The following is a 23,595-nucleotide window of genomic DNA, read 5'->3' as shown; positions in this document are numbered from 1 at the left end:
ACCGGCGCCGCATTCAGGCAGGGGACCCGCCGTCTTTCTTCTTCATCATCTCCCCTGTGCCACCACCGATCACCTCATGAGAGGTGTCAAACTGCTCAGGGCCCCTCACTGAGCCCATTGGTGGGCAAGAAAGGGAGGACCAGGTAGATGGGGGGTGCAGGACCCCAGAGAAGGCGGCAGGGACGCTTAACCCCGTGGTTTGTATGAGTGTGCTGCAGAGCGCACAGAGGACAGCCACAGGAGTAGTCTAGTGACCCCTACCACGGCTGAACAGGGGGCACAGACAGTTGTTGAAGGGCCCCTAATGAGGGATTCACTCGGCAGTATGACGGGGAGTAGAGGCCCGCAGTTTTCCCAGCAGGGGCGGATGAAGCTGGGGACCGCCAGAGAGAACGGTGAATTTCTCTGGATGCACCGAATCTCAAATATAGGGTGTCCGGATGATTATAACGTTCCAGTTATGGTGTGGGACTTATAAGGTAGGGCAAAGACCCATAAGCTGCACAAAGCTCAAGCCGAGTTGCCGAGACCTTTTCCCGTGCTGGCCTGCACAGCAGACATGACAGGGAAGATCCCTGGTCTGGGGTTCAGCTTACCCGCCAGCTCCAGGAGGGAATATCTTCAGATATAAATGTCCGATATCCACAGGTCCGGTGTCAGAATGATCCCAATTAGGTGCTGAAGAGGTCCAGAGTGGAAATAGAGCAAAAAAGTTTCTTCCAGTAGCTGTAGAAGTCGCTTTAGAGTTAACAGTCATGGAGCTCAGAACTTCTGCAGTTTACATCCTCAGTGTCCAGGCCACGCCCCCCAGTGCTAGGCCCTGTTCCAACCCTTTCTGAAGAAATTCTAGAATAGCTGACAGCGGAATTTTACCATCCAATCTAGAGCCACAAAATGAGAGTAATTTCCTCCAGGTTCTCCCATAAAGCTTGGTAGTTACGGGCTTCCCATTTCGTAGTAATGTGGAAATTAAATTCGGAGAGAACCCTCTATCCCCCAGGAGGTGCCTCTCAAATTCCATGCTGTCAAATGTAAATTTTTTACCCGAGGATGAAGGACCGGCCCCTGGGACAGAAGATTCGGGAGCTCCGGAAGCACCCAGGGGTCTGAGATGGACAACATCCTCAGCCAAGAAAACCATGGCCTCTTTGGCCAAAAAGGAGCTATCAGGATTACTCTTGCTTCGTCCTCTCTGATTTTCCTCAGAACTGCCGAAATTAGAGCAATCGGAGGAAAATCATAGGCAAGAGGGTGACTCCATGGGATCATGAAGGAGTCTACTGCTAGTGGGTTGCCCCTGGGGTCTAGAGAGCAAAACTTGACTACCTTTCTGTTCTGGCTGTTGGCAAACATAGCTATGGTAGGACGCCCCCATGCCTTTATCATTTGATCGAAAACCTGCTGATTTAGCTCCCACTCGCCCTGCTTCAGCTGAGTCCGGCTCAGAAAATTTGCTCTTTCGATTTTCTATTCCCTTTATATGGAGTGCCAACAGGGACCCCAAATTGCTTTCGCCCAAAAGGAAAATAGCTTCTGTCACCTGCATCAGAGGACGGGACCGGGTACTTCCCTGGTGATTGAGATATGCCACCACTACCCGGTTGTCCGAGAGCACTCTTACGTGGTGACCTCGCAGAGTGTCCAGGAATTCTACGAGGGCAAACTTAACCGCTAGGAGCTCCTTCATGTTCGAGGATACGGATCTTAGGGGCCCTGTCTAGCGACCCTGGGCTACCTGGTAGTTTAATTGGGCGCCCCAAACCACGGGGCTCGCATCTGTGGTCAGTACCTGAGTGACTGAAGTTACCCATGGGAAACCCCGGGCTAGATTGTCTGACTCCGCCCACCATCTTAAGGAAAGTGTGGTTTTTAACGATAAGGTTAGCCGACTTTCTAAGAGCCCTCCTAGAGAGTTTCCAGCCTCTAATATTTCCCACTGCAATTCTCTTGAATGTATCTGGGCCCACTGAACGGCCAGGAAACAGGCAGTCATGGAACCCAGGAGGGACATGGCTTTCCGCAGGGTCATACTTGGGTGACCCTCTATCCAAGACACCTGGCTTATAAAAGTTTTTGGATTTTCCATGCAGGGAGGCGGCACTCCTGATTTATTGAATCCAATATAATGCCTAGACATTCCTGCACCTGACCTGGTTCGGTTCTGGACTTTTCCAGATTCAAAAGCCAACCTAAGCTCCTTAAGGAACCCATGACCTTCTCTAGATGAGTTCTGCAATGCCAGAATGAGCTGCCTATTATCAAAAAATCGTCCAGATATGGGACGACCAAGATATTCTGCTCTCAGGTGCACCATCACCTCCGCGATTATTTTGGTGAATACCCTTGGGGCAATGGCCAGGCCGAATGGGGGGCCGTGTATTGAAAATGCTTGACTTTGTCCAAAACTTCAATCACTATGGAGGGCATTGGATAGTTTGATATGGGATCTACTGGGGACTCACCTGGAGATAACACCTAGTATGGGAATACTTCATATAGGATTAATGGATGTCCCCTGGGAAATTAGAGGAATTTTGTCACATATTCTGATCGCAGTTAGATCAGCTATCGCGGCTAAATGGAAAGGAGTGGGCATCCCTACGGTGGGGGAGATAGTGACCAGACTGAACACGAACTGTCAATATGAAAGGGCTCTGGCACACACTCAAGGCAAAGAAGAAAACTGATAAAATATGGGAACCTTGGTTAAACAGCCCATTGTCTATACATGGGGAACGTTGAGGAAGCGGGATATTTTGTGCGCCGTTCTGAGTTTGGGTGACGCGCGGGACGATTCTGGGCCCCTCTCCCTACCTTGCACATCCGATCTTGCAATAGAACAAAATATGAGCCATGCGACATTCACAGCACTTACGGATATAAATTATTTCTCACAACCATCTAATATATGGGGAATTTAATGTAATTAATCCATTATTTTTTCTTTTGTTTTCTTTTATGTATATTTTCCTTTTATTTTATTTTTATACTGTTCATTTTGTACATTTTGTAAGCCCAGAGGTTGGGGCACAGTTTTGGGCATCTGTTGGCCCTATAGATTGTATGTTCTGATTTTTGTGCAAAATTCAATAAACACATTGTTTAAAAAAAAAAAAAGAAAATGCTTGACCACCCCCCCTATTGGGACTGCAACTATGAGGAACTTCCGGAAATCTTTGTGGATGGGGATATGATAATAGGCATCCTTCAGGTCCAGAACCGTCATGAAGCAATACTGAAACAGCATTTTCACTGATTACTTTATGGTCTCCATCTTGAAGGTCTGAACCTTTAACAGTTTGTTTAATTTTATCAGATTTATGATAGAAACTGGACAGGACTTTCAGGACTTTCTCAAAAATAGAGGAGAATAGAAACCCTCGCCCTGCTCCCCGGTGGGCACCTCCTGAAGGACTGCTTTTTCTATCCGAGTCCGAACCTCCTGCTCTAGTGCTAACTGCTAACCTTTTGGGAGTTATCATGAAGTTTGGATGAGGTACTGAAAGGAATTGGAATTTTAGGCCTGATTTTATTAGGTCCAGGATCCATGGGCTGTTTGATATATTTTCCCAGGCCGGGAGAAACCCAGACAACCTTCCCCCCACCCGGGGCGAACCTTCATTGGGAAGGGTCTATTGAACAGGAAACCTTTGGTCCTCCTCCTACAGTCTTCATATCCATCCTTGTCCCGGGGGGGGGGGGGGGGGTTTCCTACGGATAAAATTTCTGTTCCGAAAGGACTTCCTATAGGTGGTGTTCGAGAGGATAGGTAAGCGCTTTTTGCCATCTCCCGCCTTATCCAAGATATCATCAAGGGTAAACAAAAATTCCCCCTCACTTAGGATGGAGCATAACCTTGATTTCGTTTGTAGGTCCCCTGGCCAACACTTAAGCCAGAGGGCCCACCGGGCTGCATTAGAGAAGCCCGCTGCCCTAACAGCCAACTTGACAGAGTCAGCCGAAGCATCTGCTAGAAAGGCGGCAGCCCCCTTCATTAAAAGGTACGAAGTCTAATATTGCCTCCCTAGGTGCTTTCCCTTTAGGCTGAGTCTCTAAATGATCCAGCCGGACCATTAACGATCTGGCGGTACAGGTGGCAGCTACCGCAGGTTTAAGACCTCCTCCCGCAGCCTCCCATGAACCTTTAAGAAAGGCATCCGCCTTTTTGTCCATGGGATCTTTTAGTACCCCCATATCCTCAAATGGAAGGGAGAATTTTTTGGATGCTTTAGCAATTGCTACATCTAATTTTGGCGCTTTCTCCCAGAATGAGCAAGCCGGGTCATCAAAAGGGGTATTTTCTTTTCGGGGATAAAAGGCCTTTCCTTTCTGGTCTTTTCCATTCTTTTTTTAATCAAAGAATGAACCTTCTCATTAAGAGGGAAAGACCTTTTCTTTCTCTGCTCTAGACCACCGAACATAATGTTCTGGACAGACCTTTTGGGACGAGGGTCTACCAGACCCATGGTGGATCTAACGACTTTGATAAGACTATCCGTTTCTTCAATGGGAAAACAACTACGTCACCTTTTCTCCCAGGATGAGGATGAGGATGAGCCTGATGAATCTGAGTCCATATCGATCTCGTCTGGGCTACTAGAATCAGATTCCAGGGGCACGTTTTTTAGATTTCCTCTGTTTCTTCCCGTGAAGGGATCTAGCGGTGTGCTCCACCTGGGTTTTAATTATGGACCTCAGTCCTGCGGAAAATTTAGGGGTTTCCTCGCAGATCGTTTTCTCTATACAAGAGCCGCAGAGTTTTTTCGCCCAAGTAGGGGATAAATTCTCTGCGCAAAGAGCACAGGTTCAGTGCTTGGTTTTGCCTGTACTTGTTCTTCCCTAAGAGAGAAGAGAAAGAGAGGAGACCCCAATTATTAGCAGAACTTTCACGAAGATAACTTACCCAGTGAATGAAGAGGGGTACCGGGTTGTCAGGAGGAACCATACAAGTAAGGGAATTCCCTCTCAAAGTGGATGCTGCGCTGGAGCCTTTGCCGAACGACTGCTCCCGCTGTTCCAATGCTGACGTGAAGCGCCTTCTTTCTGTCTTGCTTGCCATTGCTGCGGCGGTAATGGAGACTCAGGCGACAGAAGCTGCAACTCTCCAAGCTCCTGCTCGCTCATGATACCAGCTAACATGAGCAGCACCTCCTGATGCTAATTGCTCTTTATAACGCATCCAGGTATTTCCCCCCCCCCCCCGCCATAACCGGGCGCTCACGCCTGCGCACATTAAAGCTCCCAGTAATGCATTGCGGCGCGACACCACAAGGTGGCGCCCCCGGCGCGAGCGCACACCACGAGGAGACGCTAACTGCACCGGGAAGAGGGAAGGAAGCAGCTGATTCCACTGGGACCGCTCCTTCCTCTTCAGGCTGAATTGTCCGACTCACCCCAGAGACCCACTGACCCCAGCGGTGGTGCATCAGGACGCCTGAGTCGGACTGGTCGGGCCTGGGTCTTCTTTCTTCAGGTACTGCTTCAGGTACCACGGAGACTGTAGGTCCCCCATCAAGGACAGGAAACCAACTGATGCGGGAGAGAGGTACTGCCCTTTTTATCTGTAGGTTTCCTGTCCTTGAAGGGCGGATCCCCTCCCTCTCTCCATGCTGCCGTCATGGGGGAAGGAGAAAGATAAATCAATGTTGTTATCTTTTACAGTCCATACAATAGTAAGAAAAACATGTGTTGCATAAAAATATATTAATTTAGAGGATATGTTGTTTGAAGCATAAAATACAAATTGCATTAGATTAACTCTTGTACTTTGTTTTGCAATAATGAAATGTGCCCTCCATGCATACACTCCCTCCTTATCCGACATGGAGCAAGGAGAGATGCATTTGCATACTGGGTGGTACGTTGCCCAATAATTATCGTAAATGGTTCCTATTTGATTAAAAGGACCTGTGCACAATACTTATCAGGTGTTGTATAGTTGCCTCTGAAACTTTACAGCCCAGTGTGCAGTTGTTTCTCTCCATACTCTAAGTCAGACTGGGTAAGAAAGCATGTGTGCAGGGCATACTTAAACGAATCTTCAGCAGGGAGCGGTGATAAAAGCAGTGAGCGACACCAGCCCTGCCACCTGATGACGATTTGTATGAGAGAGGTAATAAAAGCTGTGAGGTGGCACTAGTGTGACTCAATGCTTTCATCTCCACCCCCTGATGACATCTTGTTGCATAGAACCTGAGGTGGCGGAGATAGAAGCAGAGTACCGGCGCTGCACTCACCTCTCCCACAGAACCATGGATCCAGGACATCTTCAGAGTGCGCTAAGCAAGAAACTGTAGTACCTGCAGCGCCGTCCCAGATGACACCCTGTTCCAAAAAAGCCGATAGACGCTGTGGGGAATGAGTGCAGCCCCAGCCTCCCGTGACGTTCTGTTTGAGACTCCTCTCAAACAAAAAGTCACAGGAAGGACAGTAAAAAAAAGACACATTTAGGGATTAGCTAGCGAGGGAGACATGTGGAGCATTTTATAATAAAGATTAGAAAAGCAGTTAGTATGTAAAGATAGATATGTAGAAAGGACATGCTAAGTACAAGACCAAAGACCACCCCCATTTAAGCTTTGATAGGTTACTATGTGCAATAAAGAGCCCTGCTATTGATAGAGGAGGCAATTGAGTCCTATTGATTACTTCATTCTAAACTTTTGAAGGCTTTAGAAAGCTCTAAAACCATATTGTAGCTTTGAAAGACAGCATGTAGGTCAACAAGGAAAATTACTAATTTATTCTCATTTCTGCAGTTTTTTAAATACAAAAAAAAAAATTAAATACTTATCAACCGAATCATATAAATTTACTTATACTCGAGTGGAAATCTTCCTTTCTTGAATCTCCGAGACAGATAAACACTGTACAGAGCACCAGACCATAGGGTGATGCCTTTATAAAAAAGATATTAAAACTAGATAATCTGTTCACCTGAGCAAGTTGTGTAGGCACAACTTCTGTGAAAAGGTCAGTAACGGTTACTGCTGCCCTGTGGCTGGGGAAAAACTCCACCAGGATGATTGAAGGAAAAGACAATTCATGGTTTTGGGCTGCCCTAACCGAAATGATGATCCAGGATGCAATATATAAACAAGTGGTTTGTATTCCATAATGCGTTCCACGCCGGACTGGGGTCTTTCTCAAGTGTAAAAACTAACTTTACAGTGCACATAGGAGCAAGAGGGGTGTAAGTAGTCTAAAATGTGTGACAAAAATAACTGAACAGCTACAGAGGATTAAAAAAATGTGGTAGGGGAAAAGCTCAAACAGTGAGTGTAGGTACGGTGACCGCAAAAAGGGAGAATAGAGAAGTTCAGTTATTTAAAATGAGTGGTGACATCCGAAGAGGAAAAAAAAAAAAAAAAGGAGAAGAAAAAAAATAAAGTGTTGAAAACAAGATGGAATAAGTAGTAAAAATGCAGGAGAAAACTAGAAAAAAAAAAGGAGTAATCTGGAAGATCCACAGAATAGTTGGGATAATTCCACTTAGATATAGGAGAAAACTTGAGGAGGCAGAAGGGAAGGGGGTGGAGAGGTGAAGGATAAGGAAAAGTGGTAAAGAATTGTATCTGACTTCTACTGTGAAGGAAAGAACAGATGCTCCTGTATGCACCATACAGTTGGTTTTTACACTTGAGACGCAAATGCGGTGTGGAAACGCATTGTAGAATAAAAACTGCTTCTTTATAGATTGAATCAAGGATCATTATTTTGGTTAGCACAGCCCAAAATCGTGAACTGTCTTTTCTTTCAGACATCTCCCATATATTTTAGAAGCACACTGGATCCCGTATACACTTACTCTGATGGTTCTCAGATCCATGGGACAGTTTATTATTTCACTGAAGCCTGGTAAGTTAAGGCATGCAGAGTGGTCAGGCTTGTAGAAAGGCCAGGCACAGCCTGCATGTTTTTTAGACATCATCTCATTCAGTATATTGTGGCAGTGTTTCAGCTGTTCAGATAGTGGTTTTGAAATAATTGCGTCAACTTGTGGAGAATCAGGGAAATCTCGGACTGAAGTGTCAGCTTGTGGTTTTTCAGAACTTGTTGGCATCTGGATTTGTCGTGGTTCAGATACAGACGGAGAGGATTCACTGGAGATTGATATAAGAGACACAGCAGGAGTTGTAGTATCTGCCTTCCTCTTAATGCCCTTTTTGGCCTAAAAAAAAGCACATGTAAGAAAATGCAATTTAGTTAAATGGAATGCCAATGTCTTCAGAAGATCAGTCATTAAATGGGATCTCTCCATGAATGTAGTAAAATTGGCCACATCACATAATTCAAACAGCAACAAGTCATAGTCATATGTCAGGATGAGCTGCAGTCTGGAAAAAAAAAAAACACAGCTCCCGAGGAGCACACTTATCTCCGTGAGCTGAAAAGAGGAGCTGTGATATCAGAAGAAATAAATTTGCTCCTCAGCTGATTGAGCACAAAGGATTTTTCCTCAGGAGCAGAAATTACTCTTCTGGGGATAGTCGCAGCCCTTCTCCAGCAGCTCACAGGTATGTGTGCTTCTGTTACAGCTCTGTCAGTTGAGCACAAAGAAGCTCAGACAAGTAAAGATAATCGAGACCATTCATAAAAACTCGCATTTTATAGGCCAGTCAGGATCAAAAGTTTGCTGGATTAAGATATGCCATTGAGAGCAAGCCTTAAAGAATTTGAAGCATCTACTAGTATAACGTGCACCACTAGTATAACGAGTCCAGAAATCTACACCGGTCATGAGATGGAGTACATTTCTGCTATAATGTATGCCACTTAAATTCTAGTTAATCTGTAATGCTGCTCTAGACTCCTCCATCTTAGCTCCGTCGACTTTTCAGAATTATGGAGTAAAAACACTAAACTTTAAAAAGGTCCACAGCTACAGGTTGTGCACAAATCTGTACAATCTTTGAAGTTTTTCAATGTGTTTGATGAAATCCCTCTCCAGGTCTGTTGAATTTATTTGGCAATGTAACAAATTATCAATAATGTGATAATTTAGGAAAATATAAAAATCAGAAGCCCAAGCTCACTTTGGTTACGGGGCTGGTGGGAGCAGCCTTTGTAGTCCGAATGATGGATAAAGGAACAAGAGTAGTTCTCTGAGGCATCATTGCAATAACTGGCCGGGGAAATGGATTTCTGAGCATTTTCTGAGAAGTCACTTTTTTTATTGGAACAGAAGTACGCTCCGTGTCCTCTTTAGACTCTGAAATAAGGAGGGAATATTTTAGAATATACCGTACATCCTACAGAAATTAGCAGCACCATCAACTTTAAATAAAAAAATATATATCTCTTTATTGCACATAATGGATAGACACACAATAACACACTCAGACCAATACATGATATATCCTCTGTAGCACACAAGGTGGAAAAAAATAATCAATGTACTGTATACATAGCTTCCAACCACCTTGGTTCGAGCAGGACAGTCCCGATTTGAAGGAGGGGGGAGGGTTTGGGGGGTGGAGAGACATCCGGGAAGGTAAGGGCTACGTCGAGACTTTCTCTTTCGGATGTCAATATCTTGTCTCCTGTCGTGCAGGCTCACTGCTGTGTGTTACTGAGTTTATTGCTTAGTAGTACCTCCTCCTCGGATAAGGGGCTGGCATATATCTGCTTTGTACATATTTACACTAATTTAATTAAAGGGGTGGTCTAAACTAATGCTGATTTAATCCCAAATGTATATTTAATGTAATAATCTAATAGCTTTTCTAATATACTTAAACTAAAAATTTCCTGCTGTTCTCTCTCTACTCTAATTTTTTTTTTTTTAACCAACTTCCTGTTTCATGACATTTTACTTGAGGATCTCCAGTACATGCTGGGATACTCAAACGAGACATCATCAGGGGGTGGAGGCTTCGGTCACTGCTGCAGCCTCTGCACAAGTGAAGAGTCAGCGACATCTGTTTCAAGGGCTCGGCTAGTCCCTGCTCTACTGAGCATGCATCAGTTGTAAATTCTGACGTGTGCCTTTTTCCACAGGCTTGGCGTCCGGGGGATCCCCCTTCCCCGGCGCCTGCACAATAGAAACCTGCGGCGCAGAACACGGAGAGACGGGGTCGGAATGAAGCAAAGCGCGCTCTATGTGAATGGCGCTTTGCGCATACTCGGAAGTCAGGGAGCACAGTGCACATCACAGGTCCTGTCACAGGGCCCTGTGACGTGCAGGGGGGTGGGGGGTGGGATATGATAATTAAGCAGAGAGGCGGGGATTTAGGCACATAGGCAGGGATTGCTTGGCGTCCCCCGGACGCCAAGACTGTGGAAAAAAGAATTGGTTAAAATGCTTTTGTCTGCAATCAGACCTCTGCTATGGGCCATACAGGTACAGTATGTATAGATTTACTTTTCTATACCCTGTATGGCCATAGTAGAGGTCTGATATCGCCCAGGGGGTGACAGATTCCCTTTAAAATTACTAAGAGGAGTGTTCTCAAACAGAAAGATTTAGGGTGCTGTTGCACCATCTTAAAATGGATATAATTGCAAAAATATAATTGTAAAAATAAGAACAGAGGGATTTTTAATTTTATCGTTTACTGATTGATACCTAGGTTACTGTCCACTGCTGCAGTCTATCAGTGGTGGCTGACTTCCTAGGTAAGAAGTGCTTACAAGCTCTCTAATAGAGTGCTGCTCTGAAGCTGGCTGCATTGGTAGAAAATCAGAGCCAGTGCGCAACAATGAGGATGGTTTGATCTGTCAGTCAGGAGCACACTGGCCCCCACCCACCTCCCCAGGCAGGCTGAGAAACGGAGCGCTCCTGTTCAAAAAGATGAGAAAATCTCTTTAAACTCCAGCTGTTACACAAAATAAGAAGTCCTGGACCACAGATTAATGCATCGCTTTGGGTAGATACCTCCTTCAGATGATGTTGGCATCTTCCTTTTAACACTTCTGTTACCAACAACAGACAATTCAATTTCTTCATGGGGCATTTCAGCAATTTTCTGCATGAACACTTTTTCCAGCTCTTGAGCCATTAGGACGATATCATCTCCCGGCTGTAAAAAATTCACTGCATATTAAAGCGGATTTCTCAAAAAAAAAAAAATGTTTTAAAATCACTGACCATTCCAATTGGAGTGGTTTTAATATAAAAATGTAACTCTTATTTTTAATATTATCTCTAAAATCTTTAATAGTAATGGAAAAATAAAATCTCTCTTAGCAAACAGTTGTGTAGCCCTAGTATCTATGACTGATTCACTGATGCAATTATTCCAATAGGCATCAGATAGTCTTAGTTACTTACCGGTAACGGGATTTTTCGGAACCCATGACAGCACCATGAGAGAGGAGGATCCGCCCACCAAGGATAGGAAACTACTAGGAGTGCTCCCATAAGTGAAGGGGAGGGAATATAAGGGTGCTGTCATGGGTTCCAAAAAATCCTGCTACCGGTAAGTAACTAAGACTTTATTCGATCACCCATGACAGCACCACGAGAGAATTACAGAGAAGATATTTCTAGGGAGGGACCACCGCCTGGAGCACCCTTCTACCAAAAGTGAGATCAGTGGAGACACCCATGTCTGTCTAATCTGTAGTGTTTATAGAAGGTGGAAGGCGAGGACCAGGTAGCGGCCTTACATATATCCTCGATGGAGACATCAGCCTTTTCCGCCCAGGAGGTCGCGACGGCCTGAGTAGAGTGGGCTTTCAGACCTTCTGGTAGCTCATTGCCACTCGATGAGTAAGCCAGAGAGATGGCACCTCTTATCCATCTGGCAATCATAGGTTTTGATGGTTTATAACCCTTCCTAACATATGAAAAGTGACCTATCTACTCTAGACTCTTTAGTGACTGAAAGATATTTAATGGACATCTCCTCACATCTAATGTGTGAAGCTTCTATTCATTCTCATTCTTTGGAGAGGACCAGAAGGTAGGAAGGACTATTTCTTGAGTTCTATGAAAGTAAGAGGCTACTTTCGGAAGATGGGATAATCCTTAAGCCAGATCTGGCCTATCCTCTAGAATTTTGGTAAATGGAGGTGCCATGGATAGAGCTTGAATGTCGCTTACTCTTCTGGCCGATGTTAAGGCGACCAATAGGGCGGTTTTTAGGGTAACTATTTTTAGAGAAGCAGGTTCCAAAGGTTCGAAAGGCGGGTTAGTTAGTGCAGTCAAGACCAGGTTTAAGTCCCAAGGCATTACCCTTATTTTATCAATGGGTCTAGATCTAAATGATGCTTTGATAAAAAACGGGAGATCCAGTAATTAGCTGCTAAATCCTGGGAAAATAAGGCTCCCAGAGCTGAGACCTGGACCTTCAAGGTGCTGGTGGATAACCCCAACTCTAGAACTTTTTGTAGAAATTCTAATAATTTTCCCAATGGGCATAAATACGTGTAGTAACCTGTTCCTACTACATAGAAGGGTGTCTCTCCTAATTAGTAAGCGCCTTTCAAGTTCCATGCCGTAAGATGCAGTCCCCGCGTTGGAGGATGAACAATCAGCCCTTGTGAAAGATGATCCAGGATCTCTGGTAAGATCCAAGGATCGGATACCGACACCGACTTTTAGGCAGGAGAACCAGGGCCTCTTGGGCCAGAAGGGAGCTATGAGGATGACCCTGGCTCTGTCCTTCCTGATTTTCCTTAGGACCACTGGAAGGAGTAATGAAGGAGGAAACGCGTACGCCAGGCTGAATTTCCAGGGAAGTAGAAGAGCATCCACCACCAGGGGATTTTCCCTGGGGTTCAGAGAACAGAATTCCGGAACCTTGCGATTTTGTTTTGTGGAAAACAGATCCACTTTTGGAAGGCCCCACATGAGAACTATCTGAGCAAAGATCTGAGAATCTAGCTCCCGTTCTCCTTCCTTCAGAATGTTGCGGCTCAAAGTCTGCCTTGACGTTTTCTTTCCCTTTTAGATATAAGGCCGTAAGGGAGAGTAAATGACTTTCTGCTTTTTGAAAGAGTTCGTCCGCCACTCTCATCAAGGTTTTTGACTTTGTACCCCCTTGATGATTCACAAATGACACGGACACTTGATTGTCTGATAATATGCGGACGTCTCGACCCTGTAGCTTACTGCTCAATCTATAGTCAATAGTTCTTTAACATTACAGGAAAGGTTTTTCTCACTCTCTGACCATATCCCCTGAACTATATTTCCATCTAAGTGAGCTCCCCATCTCGCGGGACTCGAATCCGTGGTTAACACATGGGAAGGACTTACTTCCCAGGGGACCGCCCGAACTAGGTTCCTAGTTTCCAACCACCATTTAAGGGACTGAAGTGAGCGAGAGAATAAGGTTAAAGTGTGTTCAAGACAGCCCCCTAGCACTGATTCATTGTACAACACCTCCCACTGAAGGGCTCTAGAGTGGAATTGCACCCACTTAACCGCGGAAAAACATGATGTTAAAGTGCCTAAAAGGGACATCGCACTACGAAGAGACAGAGGGTTTATCTATGGCTTTTTTAACCAACCCCTGGATTGCTTTAACTTTTAAGCTTAGTAGACTATAAGATCGTTCTTCTGAATTCAGAATAATCCCCAGAAATTGTTGGGCTTTCATGGGAGTTAATTTAGACTTTGGCAAGTTTAACAACCACCCCAACCCTTCCAGGATGGAGATAACTTCTGATTTACATTGAGGAAAAAAATTACCCACTACAAGGAAATCGTCGAGGTAGGGGGTTATAAGAATGTCTTTCTCCCTGACATGTGCCATGGCTTCTGCCACTACTTTAGTAAAAACTCTCGGAGCAACGGCAAGACCGAAGGGAAGGGAAGTGTACTGAAAGTGTTTTATTACCCCTTCCATCTCTAACGCCACCCTTAGGTATTTTTGATAATCTTTGTGAATGGATACATGATAGTATGCATCTTTAAGATCTAAGACAGTCATGTAACAATCGGGAAAAAGAAGTTTAATTGTTGATTTCAAAGATTCCATTTTCAAAGTATGGATTTCCAGGTGTCTATTCAGGGATCTCAGATTCATTATAGTCCTGAAAGAACCGTCTGGCTTGGGGACCAAAAAGAGATGGGAGTAGAACCCTCTACCTCTCTCTACCTCCAGGACCTCAACTAGCACAGATTTCTTCACTAGGTCATGGATCTCCGACTGAAGAGCAGACTGACGTAAAGGGGAAGAATCGGAGGGAGTAACCAGAAACCTTCTGTGAGGGAGTGATCGGAACTCCAACTTTAATCCTGATCTCACAAGGCCAAGAATCCAGCTACTTGCTGTAATAAGCTCCCAGGCTGGGAGAAAGGAGGTTAATCTTCCTCCCACCTGGGCCGACCATCATTGTCCTGACTTTCGTGCCCCTTGGGAAGACATGCCAAAAAGTAAAACCTACCTTTCTGGTTACGGGCTTCATATTTGTCCTGTTCTTTAGTCTGTCTTTTCCGGACAAACCGCTTTCTCCTGAACAACCTTTTGTAAGTAGGCAGGGATACAGCAGGAAATCCTTTTTTTGAGTCTCCAGCTTTCTCTAATAAATCATCCATGGCAGGACCAAACAGGAACTGACCTTCACAAGGGATAGAACAGAGTCTAGATCTGGCTTGTATATCCCCTGGCCAACACTTGAGCAACAGAGCCTGACAGAGTCCGCTGAGGCGTCAGCGAGGAACGCCGCCGCACCTTGAACAAGAGGGATGGAGGATAGGATTTCTTTCCTAGATACTCCCTCTTTTAGCTGGGTTCCTAACTACTCCAACCAGATCATTAGGGAACTGGAGGTGCAGGTGGCGGCCACTACTGACTTTAAGGCGCCTACTGCGGTTTCCCCAGGTATCTGCCTTCCTATCTAGAGGGTCCTTTAGGACTCCCATGTCATCGAATGGTAAGGAGGACTTCCTAGAAGCTTTGGTTATAGCTACGTCAAGTCTGGGTGCCTTAGACCAGGAGGAGGATGGGCTATCTTCAAAGGGGTATCTTCTTTTAAAAGAAGGTGGCAGAGAACCTTTCCTCTCTGGTCTCTTCCATTCTGTGTCAATTAGGGCCTGTATTTTATTATTCATAGGGAAACATCTTTTCTTCCTATGGTCTAGTCCCTTAAACATTACATCCTCCACTGATCTCTCAGATCTAGTTTCTATAATGCCCATGGTGGACCGGACAGACTTGATCAATGCATCCACTTCACATAAGGGGAAACATTGATGACCGGAATCACTGTCTGAGGAGGAGGATGAGCGAGAGGTCACCCGAATCCTCGGTGACCATAGATAGGGAAGAATTATTTGATGTTGGGGAAGGTTCCCTTTTTTTTTTTTTTACAAGATTCTTGCCAATTTCTTCTTTAATTAAAGATCTCAACCCTGAAGAAAAACTGGGGGATTCCTCCACCAGTGTCTGTCCAATACAAGAGTGACAGAGTCTCTTCACATAGGTATCAAGCAAAAGGGATATTACATATAGCACATTCCTTGTGCTTAGACTTGGAAATGCATTTCTTGCTCTGAAAAACATTAGCAAGACAGAGGAAACCATTACCAAGTGAACATTCACGAAGATCCACTTACCCCTGCCAAATACACGGTACCGGTATTGGAGAAGAATCTCCCGCTGATGGAGGGTCCCCCCCTCCCCCTCTGGACTTCATGATTTTCCTTCCTGGCTGAGCCTTTTTGGCTGGAACTTGAGGATCCATGCTTGTCCGTGGAACGGCTCCCACTTGAACGTGAGCGATGCTCCACAGGCTCTTGGTGCTCCCCAGGTAGCAAAAGATCTTCCTGCTGCTGTAGCTCAGGATCAGTCATCTCACCTGGATGGACTGGGAAGCACCGGATAGTGATGCCTGTTATAATTTATAACAGGTTCTATCCCCGACACCTGGTCAATTGACCTCTCATGTGGCCTAGGAAACGCCACCCCCCCAGATGGGGAACATCACCCCTACCTTCCGTCACACGTCTCCGACGTGTTTCTGGCCGTGACCATCATCCCGAAAGAATGGTTGAAGAGGCACGCCCACAGGCTTCCTAGCCATGCCTCAGATGACGTCACCAGCCGCGTCACCCGCCGGCGCGGCCCGAGCTTCCTGCACACATGGAGGAATCAGCCTCCAGACATGCCGAAGCACCCGCGGTCTGGGCCACATGCGAGCAGGCGAACCCAGCCAGGAGACGCAGCTGCTGCCCAGCGCACACAGAGCAGCCCCCCCCCCCCCTGAGCTCTACCGTGGCGCCTCCAGGGAGTCCAGACCTGACCGAGGCAGAGAAGATATCCCCACCTGGATCAGCCTGGGACAGGAAGCTTTTCTTTCACAAACCTGCAGGAGTTCCCATCAAGGACAGGAAACCAAACTGAGACGAGAGGGGTGTGCCGCCCTTTTAACCTGTAGGTTTCCGGTCCTTGGTGGGCGGATCCTCCTCTCTCGTGGTGCTGTCATGGGTGATCGAATAAATCATACGCTATCAAAGTGCTGAGTGCATTATAGTATTTTTTTTTGTAGTCCCTAATGATTAATTAGGTCCTAATTAATATGAAACTATTTAAACTTTTTTCCCTCTCTGCACTTGCTTATCAGCCTACAGTTCCCCTGTATTTGTTGTGTAAGGATATGTGCACACTGTCAGGACCCGCCTGCGACCCCGACACAACTGAATAGCCACCGGCGGCTTCAGCTCATTTTATGCAAATGAGTGGCGCCATATATATATTTTTTTTTACCTGCGGACTTTCCTCAGAGGTTAGGTCTATGGGGAAAGCCCGCATGTGAACCAGTCGGAGAAATTAACATGCTGTGGTCTGGAAAGACGCGCCGCATGTCAGTTTCTGCAAGTGTGCCGCAGATGCACAGTGCACATGGGATTTCTAGAAATCCTATCCACTATGCTATAACATCTGGCCACTGCGGGTTTGACGCTGCATAACACGCAGCTTCAAACCCCTAGCGGCTCCTGACAGTGTGCACATACCCTTATATGAAAGGCTATCTTACTCTCCTTTTAATTCTTATGTTTCTGCTGGAGACTTTGTCCTACGCGTTTCCGCATTTATTTGTTACGGCCATGAATCATCAGGGGCTGGCAGCCTAGACAAGAAGATAGATAAGTCATTTCAGACTTCTGATACGTATTATAACATATTAGCATAGTTGCTGGCCGCATTCGGCGGCAAATTAGCGCTTATTTAAAAGGGGAGGAAACCCCCTTCCCTCATTCAGGAGCTGTCAGATACTCAATTACAGGCATCGAGTTTCGTTATTGACGTTCACCGCAGCCTACCTCCACTGTTAGTAGAGCGGCTCAGCTCCACCTCAGCCAATCATTGCCTTAGACTGGCGGGGGCTCGTCTGTGTAGACTAACAGCCGTCGCGCACTGTTCCTACTGAACCAATCCAGTATACCTTCAGACATCACCGCCCCGTATTAGGTCAATTTTTAGGTGCGGTGAATGTGTAGTAATATTCCCTACTAGGAGTGTGCATATATAATAGTATTCCCTGTTAGGAGCATGGATGTCTTACTGGTGAATGTTTTCCCGAGCTGGTCAGATATTGTATTAATGCTCCCATACCAATAAACCTATTCCCTGTGTGCCGCTCTGCGTTTCTCATATAGGTGAAGGAACCCATTTCAATGTATATCGCTCTGTGGACAATATATAGATATTAACCTGCTATATCAATGATCAATCAAAGTTGATAATAGGCATTTACAAATTGATAAATAGTAAAATAAAAGAATGGATTCTTTTATACATGCATATACCGTTATTAATCATCACTGGATCTTCTATTATATACAATCTCGACTGTAATACATTGTATTTGTAATTACTTCATAACGTAAAAGCATTAAAAAAAAAATAAAAAAAAAATCTGACATTTCATATGGTTCGCCCTCATTCTGCCACACCAACAACCAGTGGCCACAGGCTCCATATGGCCACAAGGTATACGATGGCTTTACCTTATTATAAACAAAGCAATTCGTGAACATGGTATTGAAATCCTGCATGCAGTCCAGAGCCTTTGGGTAATAGTTATACTCTAGTCTTTTCCTTATTGTACTCAAATCCATTGGATTCTTTATAATTTGATAATAATCCTGCAAATAAACATAACGTAATGATCAGTTCTGGTAACACATTCTGGACAATCTATCAAATATTGTGGATGATATTATAGCTTATCCAAAAATTAGGGTAAAAATTTGTTTCCACATTTTAACAGAAAATGTAGGGAAAAAAATACAAACATACGGTATATAGGCAGCACTATGATGCACTTTAATATTTTATGCACTTAGAGAGCACATCTTGTGATAATCTTAATTCTTATTGTATTTTGAATACTCTTAATTGTTATGTACAGTATATATAAAGTTCACTTGATGTACTGAGCACTGCTTGAGAAAGTTCCTCAATAGGAATGAAACGTTGCCACCACTATGACTATTTGTCAATAAACAACAGCTTATTTATGAAGATTGGAGTGCTTTATCTATATGGACTATTACTGAGGTTTGGTTGTGCCTGTAGGGTTCTGCACCCGTTTAAATACATAGCTTGTCTGTGCTGCACTAGCTAAGATATATGTTATATATACACACACACACACAAACACACACACACACACACACACACACACACACACACAGACAGTTGTGCTCAAAAGTTTACATACCCCGGCAGAATTTTCCCTTTCTTGGCCTTGTTTCAGAGAATATGAATGATAACAAGAAATCTTTTTCTGCACTCATTGTTATTGGTTCGGTGAAGCCATTTAATGTCAAACTACTGTGTTTGCTCTTTTTAAATCTTAATGACAACCAAATCTGCCGGGGTATGTAAACTTTTGAGCACAATTTAGATAGATAGATCAGATATATTTAGATTTATATTCTAAATAAAAAAAACATTTTTACCAGAAATATTACTTGCTAAACAGCATAGGCCGGAGCATTATCAACCCCAGACTGCAGAATGCATGACAAGAACATATGAGGCATTGTATCACTAAGCTGAAGGCACGGTGTAGCAGGAATAGAGCTACAGGTTCTACAGTATGAGAAGGGTCAGGAGAACTTGCGCTTATGGAAGACCTGTCCTCGCTCTGTAGGCCATCTGGGCATCTCTACTACTAAATGGGCAGGAGCCAGGACTTTGAGGACCTGTCAGCAGATCAAAAGTGGACAGTTTTTGCTCTTATATTATTCCCGCTACTCCCCTATGTATTTAGTTTAGTTTTTTTTCTAATGCACCATATTACTCCAGAGATTTAAAAAATAATAACAATTTAGCACCATTTTTTAGGATTTTTACAAAGGAGGCGTGGTTCATAGGCCAATAATGGAGAACAGCCTAAAAGACACGTCCCAGAGGATCCTGTGAGCCACATCCCATCTGTAAATACCATAAAAACTAGTACAAAATACAAAAAAATCACATCTCAGGGGCCATAGGGCAGATTAAAAAAAAAAATGCTCAGGGGAGCATCAGCAATAAAATATGCGTTATCCGATCACGTTTGCTCAACACTACTTGGTATGTTCACAAACAATATAAAAGGATTTGGTTTCTACAGAATTTACAAAAAGGTTTACAGAAATAGCCATACAAATCTGCTGATTCATTAATATTTCTTTTATCTTGATGCTTTGAAGCAAACAAACATATCTTTCTCCTGAGCTCAGAGAGTGATTCTGTCATTTGGATTTAGCAATGTGCTATTACAGCGCATGTATATTTTTGATGGTGCTTGCAGATTTCAAAGGCTTGAAACTTCGTTTGCGTGGCCTTATTTTTATGGTATTTGTCGGTACCGGGTTATTCAGGCAGTGATTCTAATCATGGCACATTAATTGCTGAAAATGTAAAGAACCTTTAAATGGATTGTCAGTACAAAATGACTGTTCAAACCAAGCACTGGAGCAAAGTGCACCATTGGTGTGGCTAAACAATTCAGTGGGCCATTAAACCTACTTGTTTTTTCATCCATCTGGTTCCTGTAAACCCAGAGACATTAATCAAGGAATAGAGGAATGGAAAAGGGTGGAAGGAGATTGATGGAAAACCAGTAAGTGGGAAGGTGCACTGAAGTGCTCAGCCACACCGAGGGTGCACTGAGCTGCTGCGCTTGGTTTGAACAGTCATTTTGTGCTGACAGATTCCCTTTAAAAAAAAATTATATAACTATAATAATAAATATATAACAGACAGAAATTAGGTCACCTTCAATATATGTAGAACTTGCTATTCATTGGTGTCCAGAACTAAAACTGCCCTGCCCTCACGACAGTTGGTGGTCCCAGCAACTGGGCCCCTAATCAATCACTGTTTTATACTATGTTCCATCAACAAGTTATAAAAACCCTGTGGTTAGACATTTCATGAATGATCATGAGAACATCTGTTCTACAAAAAAAAAAAATTATTAAAAAGCACCTACTCCATAACCAATAGCCAGGTCAAGCAACATCATCATCATAGTTGTGCACTAAAAGTATTTACTGAGCAGTGTCAGAGTAGAGAGGTAAAGTACATTACGTCTATTTCTCTGCATTTATTTTCCACTGATTTAGTCTGTTACGCAGAGCACATAAGAAAAACAGATGTGATGAGCCGTACAGCTCTTCAATGAAAGCCAGCAAAGTGAATTACATTATTCAATTTCTGCAGTCAGGCAGCAATAAAATAAACTGTGATTGAAAGAGTCTGGTATATGAATGACTCTGTACATAGCGTTATGTTGATTAGTTGAGTTTGGAAAAGCAAATGTTCTAAGGGAAATGTAGTCTTGAGACATGTCAAGTGTGCCCCATCTAATACCGCTGTTTGTTCAGTACAGGAGCAGCTGGGGAATACTCTCTGCACTACTTATTCCAGGCCAACAGCTTTTATACACAGATGCAATGCCATGGTGCACAAAAGGTTAAAGCGCACCTCTCACAGCAGGACTGTGCTTAGTAAACCACATACACTGTCAGGTGGGCGCCGTTACACTGAGCAAAATGATACCTTTGTTGATGAAATCCGTACTGTGGTTCTTTTATAATCTTTATTTTCAGTTCTGACATGAGATGCTTGTGCTTCGGGGCGGCCTTTGGGGAGGGGCTTTATCTCGTGCTCTGATTATGTATTCATATTTCTGCCTTCTGACAGGTCACTGTGCCTTCAGTCACCAGCCTACTATTTTAAATACTGCCTGTGCAATGTGTGCGCGCCAAACATGAAATTTACATGCACCAAAATGACCCGCCCTTCACCCGATCATGCGCAGTAGCATCTCTGCTGCCGAGAGATGCTACTGCGTAAGCGCGGCCGGCAAATTTCTTCTTCCTCTAGCAAAATGGCGCCGCTAGTGGCGCTTGCGCAGTAGCATCTATTAGCAAGCGATAGATGCTACTGCGCACGCGTGGGCGCCATTTTGCTGGAGGAAAAATAATTTGGCAGCAGCAATATGGCGCCGCGTATGCGCAGTAGCATATCTCAGCAACTGAGAAATGATACTACGCCGACGGCGGGGGCCATATTGATGCAGGCAAATTTCTTTTTCCTCCAGCAAAATGCCGCCGCTTGTGGTGCTTGCGCAGTAGCATCTATTGGCAAGCGATAGATGCTACTGCGTGGGCGCCATTTTACTGGAGGAGAAAGAAATGTGCCTGCAGCAATATGACACCGCCAGCCGTGGTTGCGTCGTAGCATTGGCAACCAAGAGATTCTACTGCACATGCGCGGGCATCATTTTGGTGCATGTAAATTTCATGTTTGGCACACAAATTACACAGGCAGTATTTAAAATAGTAGGCAGGTGACTGAAGGCACAGTAACCTATCAGAAGGCAGATATAGGAATACATAAGCAGAGCACCAGATAAAGCCCCTCCCAAAAGGCCGCCCCGGAGCGCGAGCATCTCATTATGTCAAAAATAAAGATAAAGATTATAAAAAAATCACAGCACGGGTTTCATAACTAAATGTATCATTTTACTCAGTATAACGGCGCGCACCTGACAGTGTATGTAGTTTACTAAGCTAAGCACAATCCTGCTGACAGGTGCGCTTTAATGAATTTACCCACACTGATCAAAACTTCTGTTATAATGACAAGTAAAAAGTCTTAAGAAAGGGCAGTAATGTTGTAATATGAGGCAAATCGTAATAGTGAACTGGGACTGAAAAATGTTTAGAGAGGGAATCTACTTGAATATGTCCTTTTCTTACATATCTGTAGCTGAAGTTAGGTCTTTGATTTTAAAGGGCGCTGGCATCAAAAATGCCACGTAGGACATGTCCAGTGACAAATATGAGCAGTAATAAAGGAGTCCAGTCACACTCCTTGAGACCATCATGATACAGATGTACAAGCTTAAAAGGGTTGTCCGGTCCAAACTGATAAGTCTGCAGTCACTCCGTGTGACTGCAGACTTACGAATCCCCTCAGCACATGGGAATTTGCTGGTTTCTGAGCTGGGACCAGAGAGTAAGTATGAGCTATACATACTCCTGGCCAGAGCCCGACTAGTGGGCATGGTCTCGCTCCATACATTTGTATTCAGCAGTCCAGTGGGCGTGGCAGATTAGAGGGCGCAGCCTTGCTCCATATACAGTGGTGTGAAAAAGTGTTTGCCCTTGTGGGCAGAACACTACTCAGACAACACAGAGTGATGGTAAACAGTGTGGCAATAATTTATTAAATCACCAGCAATCACTAACATATGGCACAGTCCCAGCAAATACACAAGATGGTGCAAATTACAGAGTCTCACTCTTCTGCTGTCCTGCCAGGATTAGAGTCATGAGATATGTGGCCAGGTGACCCGATTGTCCCAACCTGGATTCTTCAAATCGTCTGAGAGTTCAGCAAAGGTCAGTGGAGCAGTTCTGTATCTTTCCAGCCAGGGCTGTGGTCCTTTAGGCTGTCATCCTGTAGAGTCTTCTTGAACAGATGCAGAGACCCCATTTTTATGCTTCACATTTGTCCTTTCAAGCCATCATTCACAGGTCAAGTGTCAAGGATCATGATATTAGTTTACAATGCTTCAATATCCACAGTTCATCCCACCCAATGTTGGCTGGCAAACACCCTACAATGGTATTTAATATATCTTAGCAAACATCCATTGTTCAGAGTCCCTGTATTGCAAAACTGATAGACGATATGTAAGAGCAGATATGAGATGTGAATAGCAGCCATTCATCAATTACCAATATCACTTCAATGATCAACATTCAGGTTTATTCGAACAATAGTCTGTGTTGAGCAACCAAAGAAGAACACAGGTTCAAAAGTCAACATAAAAATAAAAGGTATATTGCTCCTGGCAAAAAGAAAGTATGTCTGGCATAATTAAGAAGAAAAACTGTGTTGTCACAGCCCCGTTCCTGATTTCTTATTCTTTTGCATGTTTGTCACACTTGAATGCTTCAGATCAGAAAACAAAATTTAAATATATTAGACAAAGATAACACAAGTAAACACTAAATGCAGTTTTTAAATGAAGGTCTTTATTATTAAGGAAAAAAGAAATCCAAACCTTCAGGGTCCTGCCTGAAAAAGTGATTACCCACCCGACCCCCCTTAAAACATAAATTAACTGTGGTTTATCACATGTTTGGGAAGCTGAGTTGAACTTCCCTAGTCACACACAGGCCTTATTACT

General features: G+C 44.1%; 1 protein-coding gene across 1 annotated transcript in view; it reads right to left on the bottom strand.

Annotated features, from left to right (window-relative positions):
• Positions 1-23,595, bottom strand: part of BRDT (bromodomain testis associated) — a 75,056-nt gene that overhangs the window by 21,563 nt on the left and 29,898 nt on the right. Inside the window, exons 3-6 of the mRNA XM_073645241.1 lie at positions 17,903-18,040; positions 10,877-11,021; positions 9,036-9,211; positions 7,808-8,170 (exon numbers count right to left, since the gene is read on the bottom strand). Of these exons, the coding sequence (XP_073501342.1) occupies positions 7,808-8,170; positions 9,036-9,211; positions 10,877-11,021; positions 17,903-18,040 (822 nt within the window). The remainder of the gene's footprint in view (positions 1-7,807; positions 8,171-9,035; positions 9,212-10,876; positions 11,022-17,902; positions 18,041-23,595) is intronic.

This window comes from Phyllobates terribilis, unplaced genomic scaffold, assembly GCF_046119375.1.
Source record: "Phyllobates terribilis strain yellow unplaced genomic scaffold, ASM4611937v1 Scaffold_8__6_contigs__length_399053987, whole genome shotgun sequence".
In the NCBI taxonomy this organism is placed as follows: domain Eukaryota; kingdom Metazoa; phylum Chordata; class Amphibia; order Anura; family Dendrobatidae; genus Phyllobates; species Phyllobates terribilis.
This window is presented reverse-complemented; position numbering and strand designations above follow the sequence as displayed.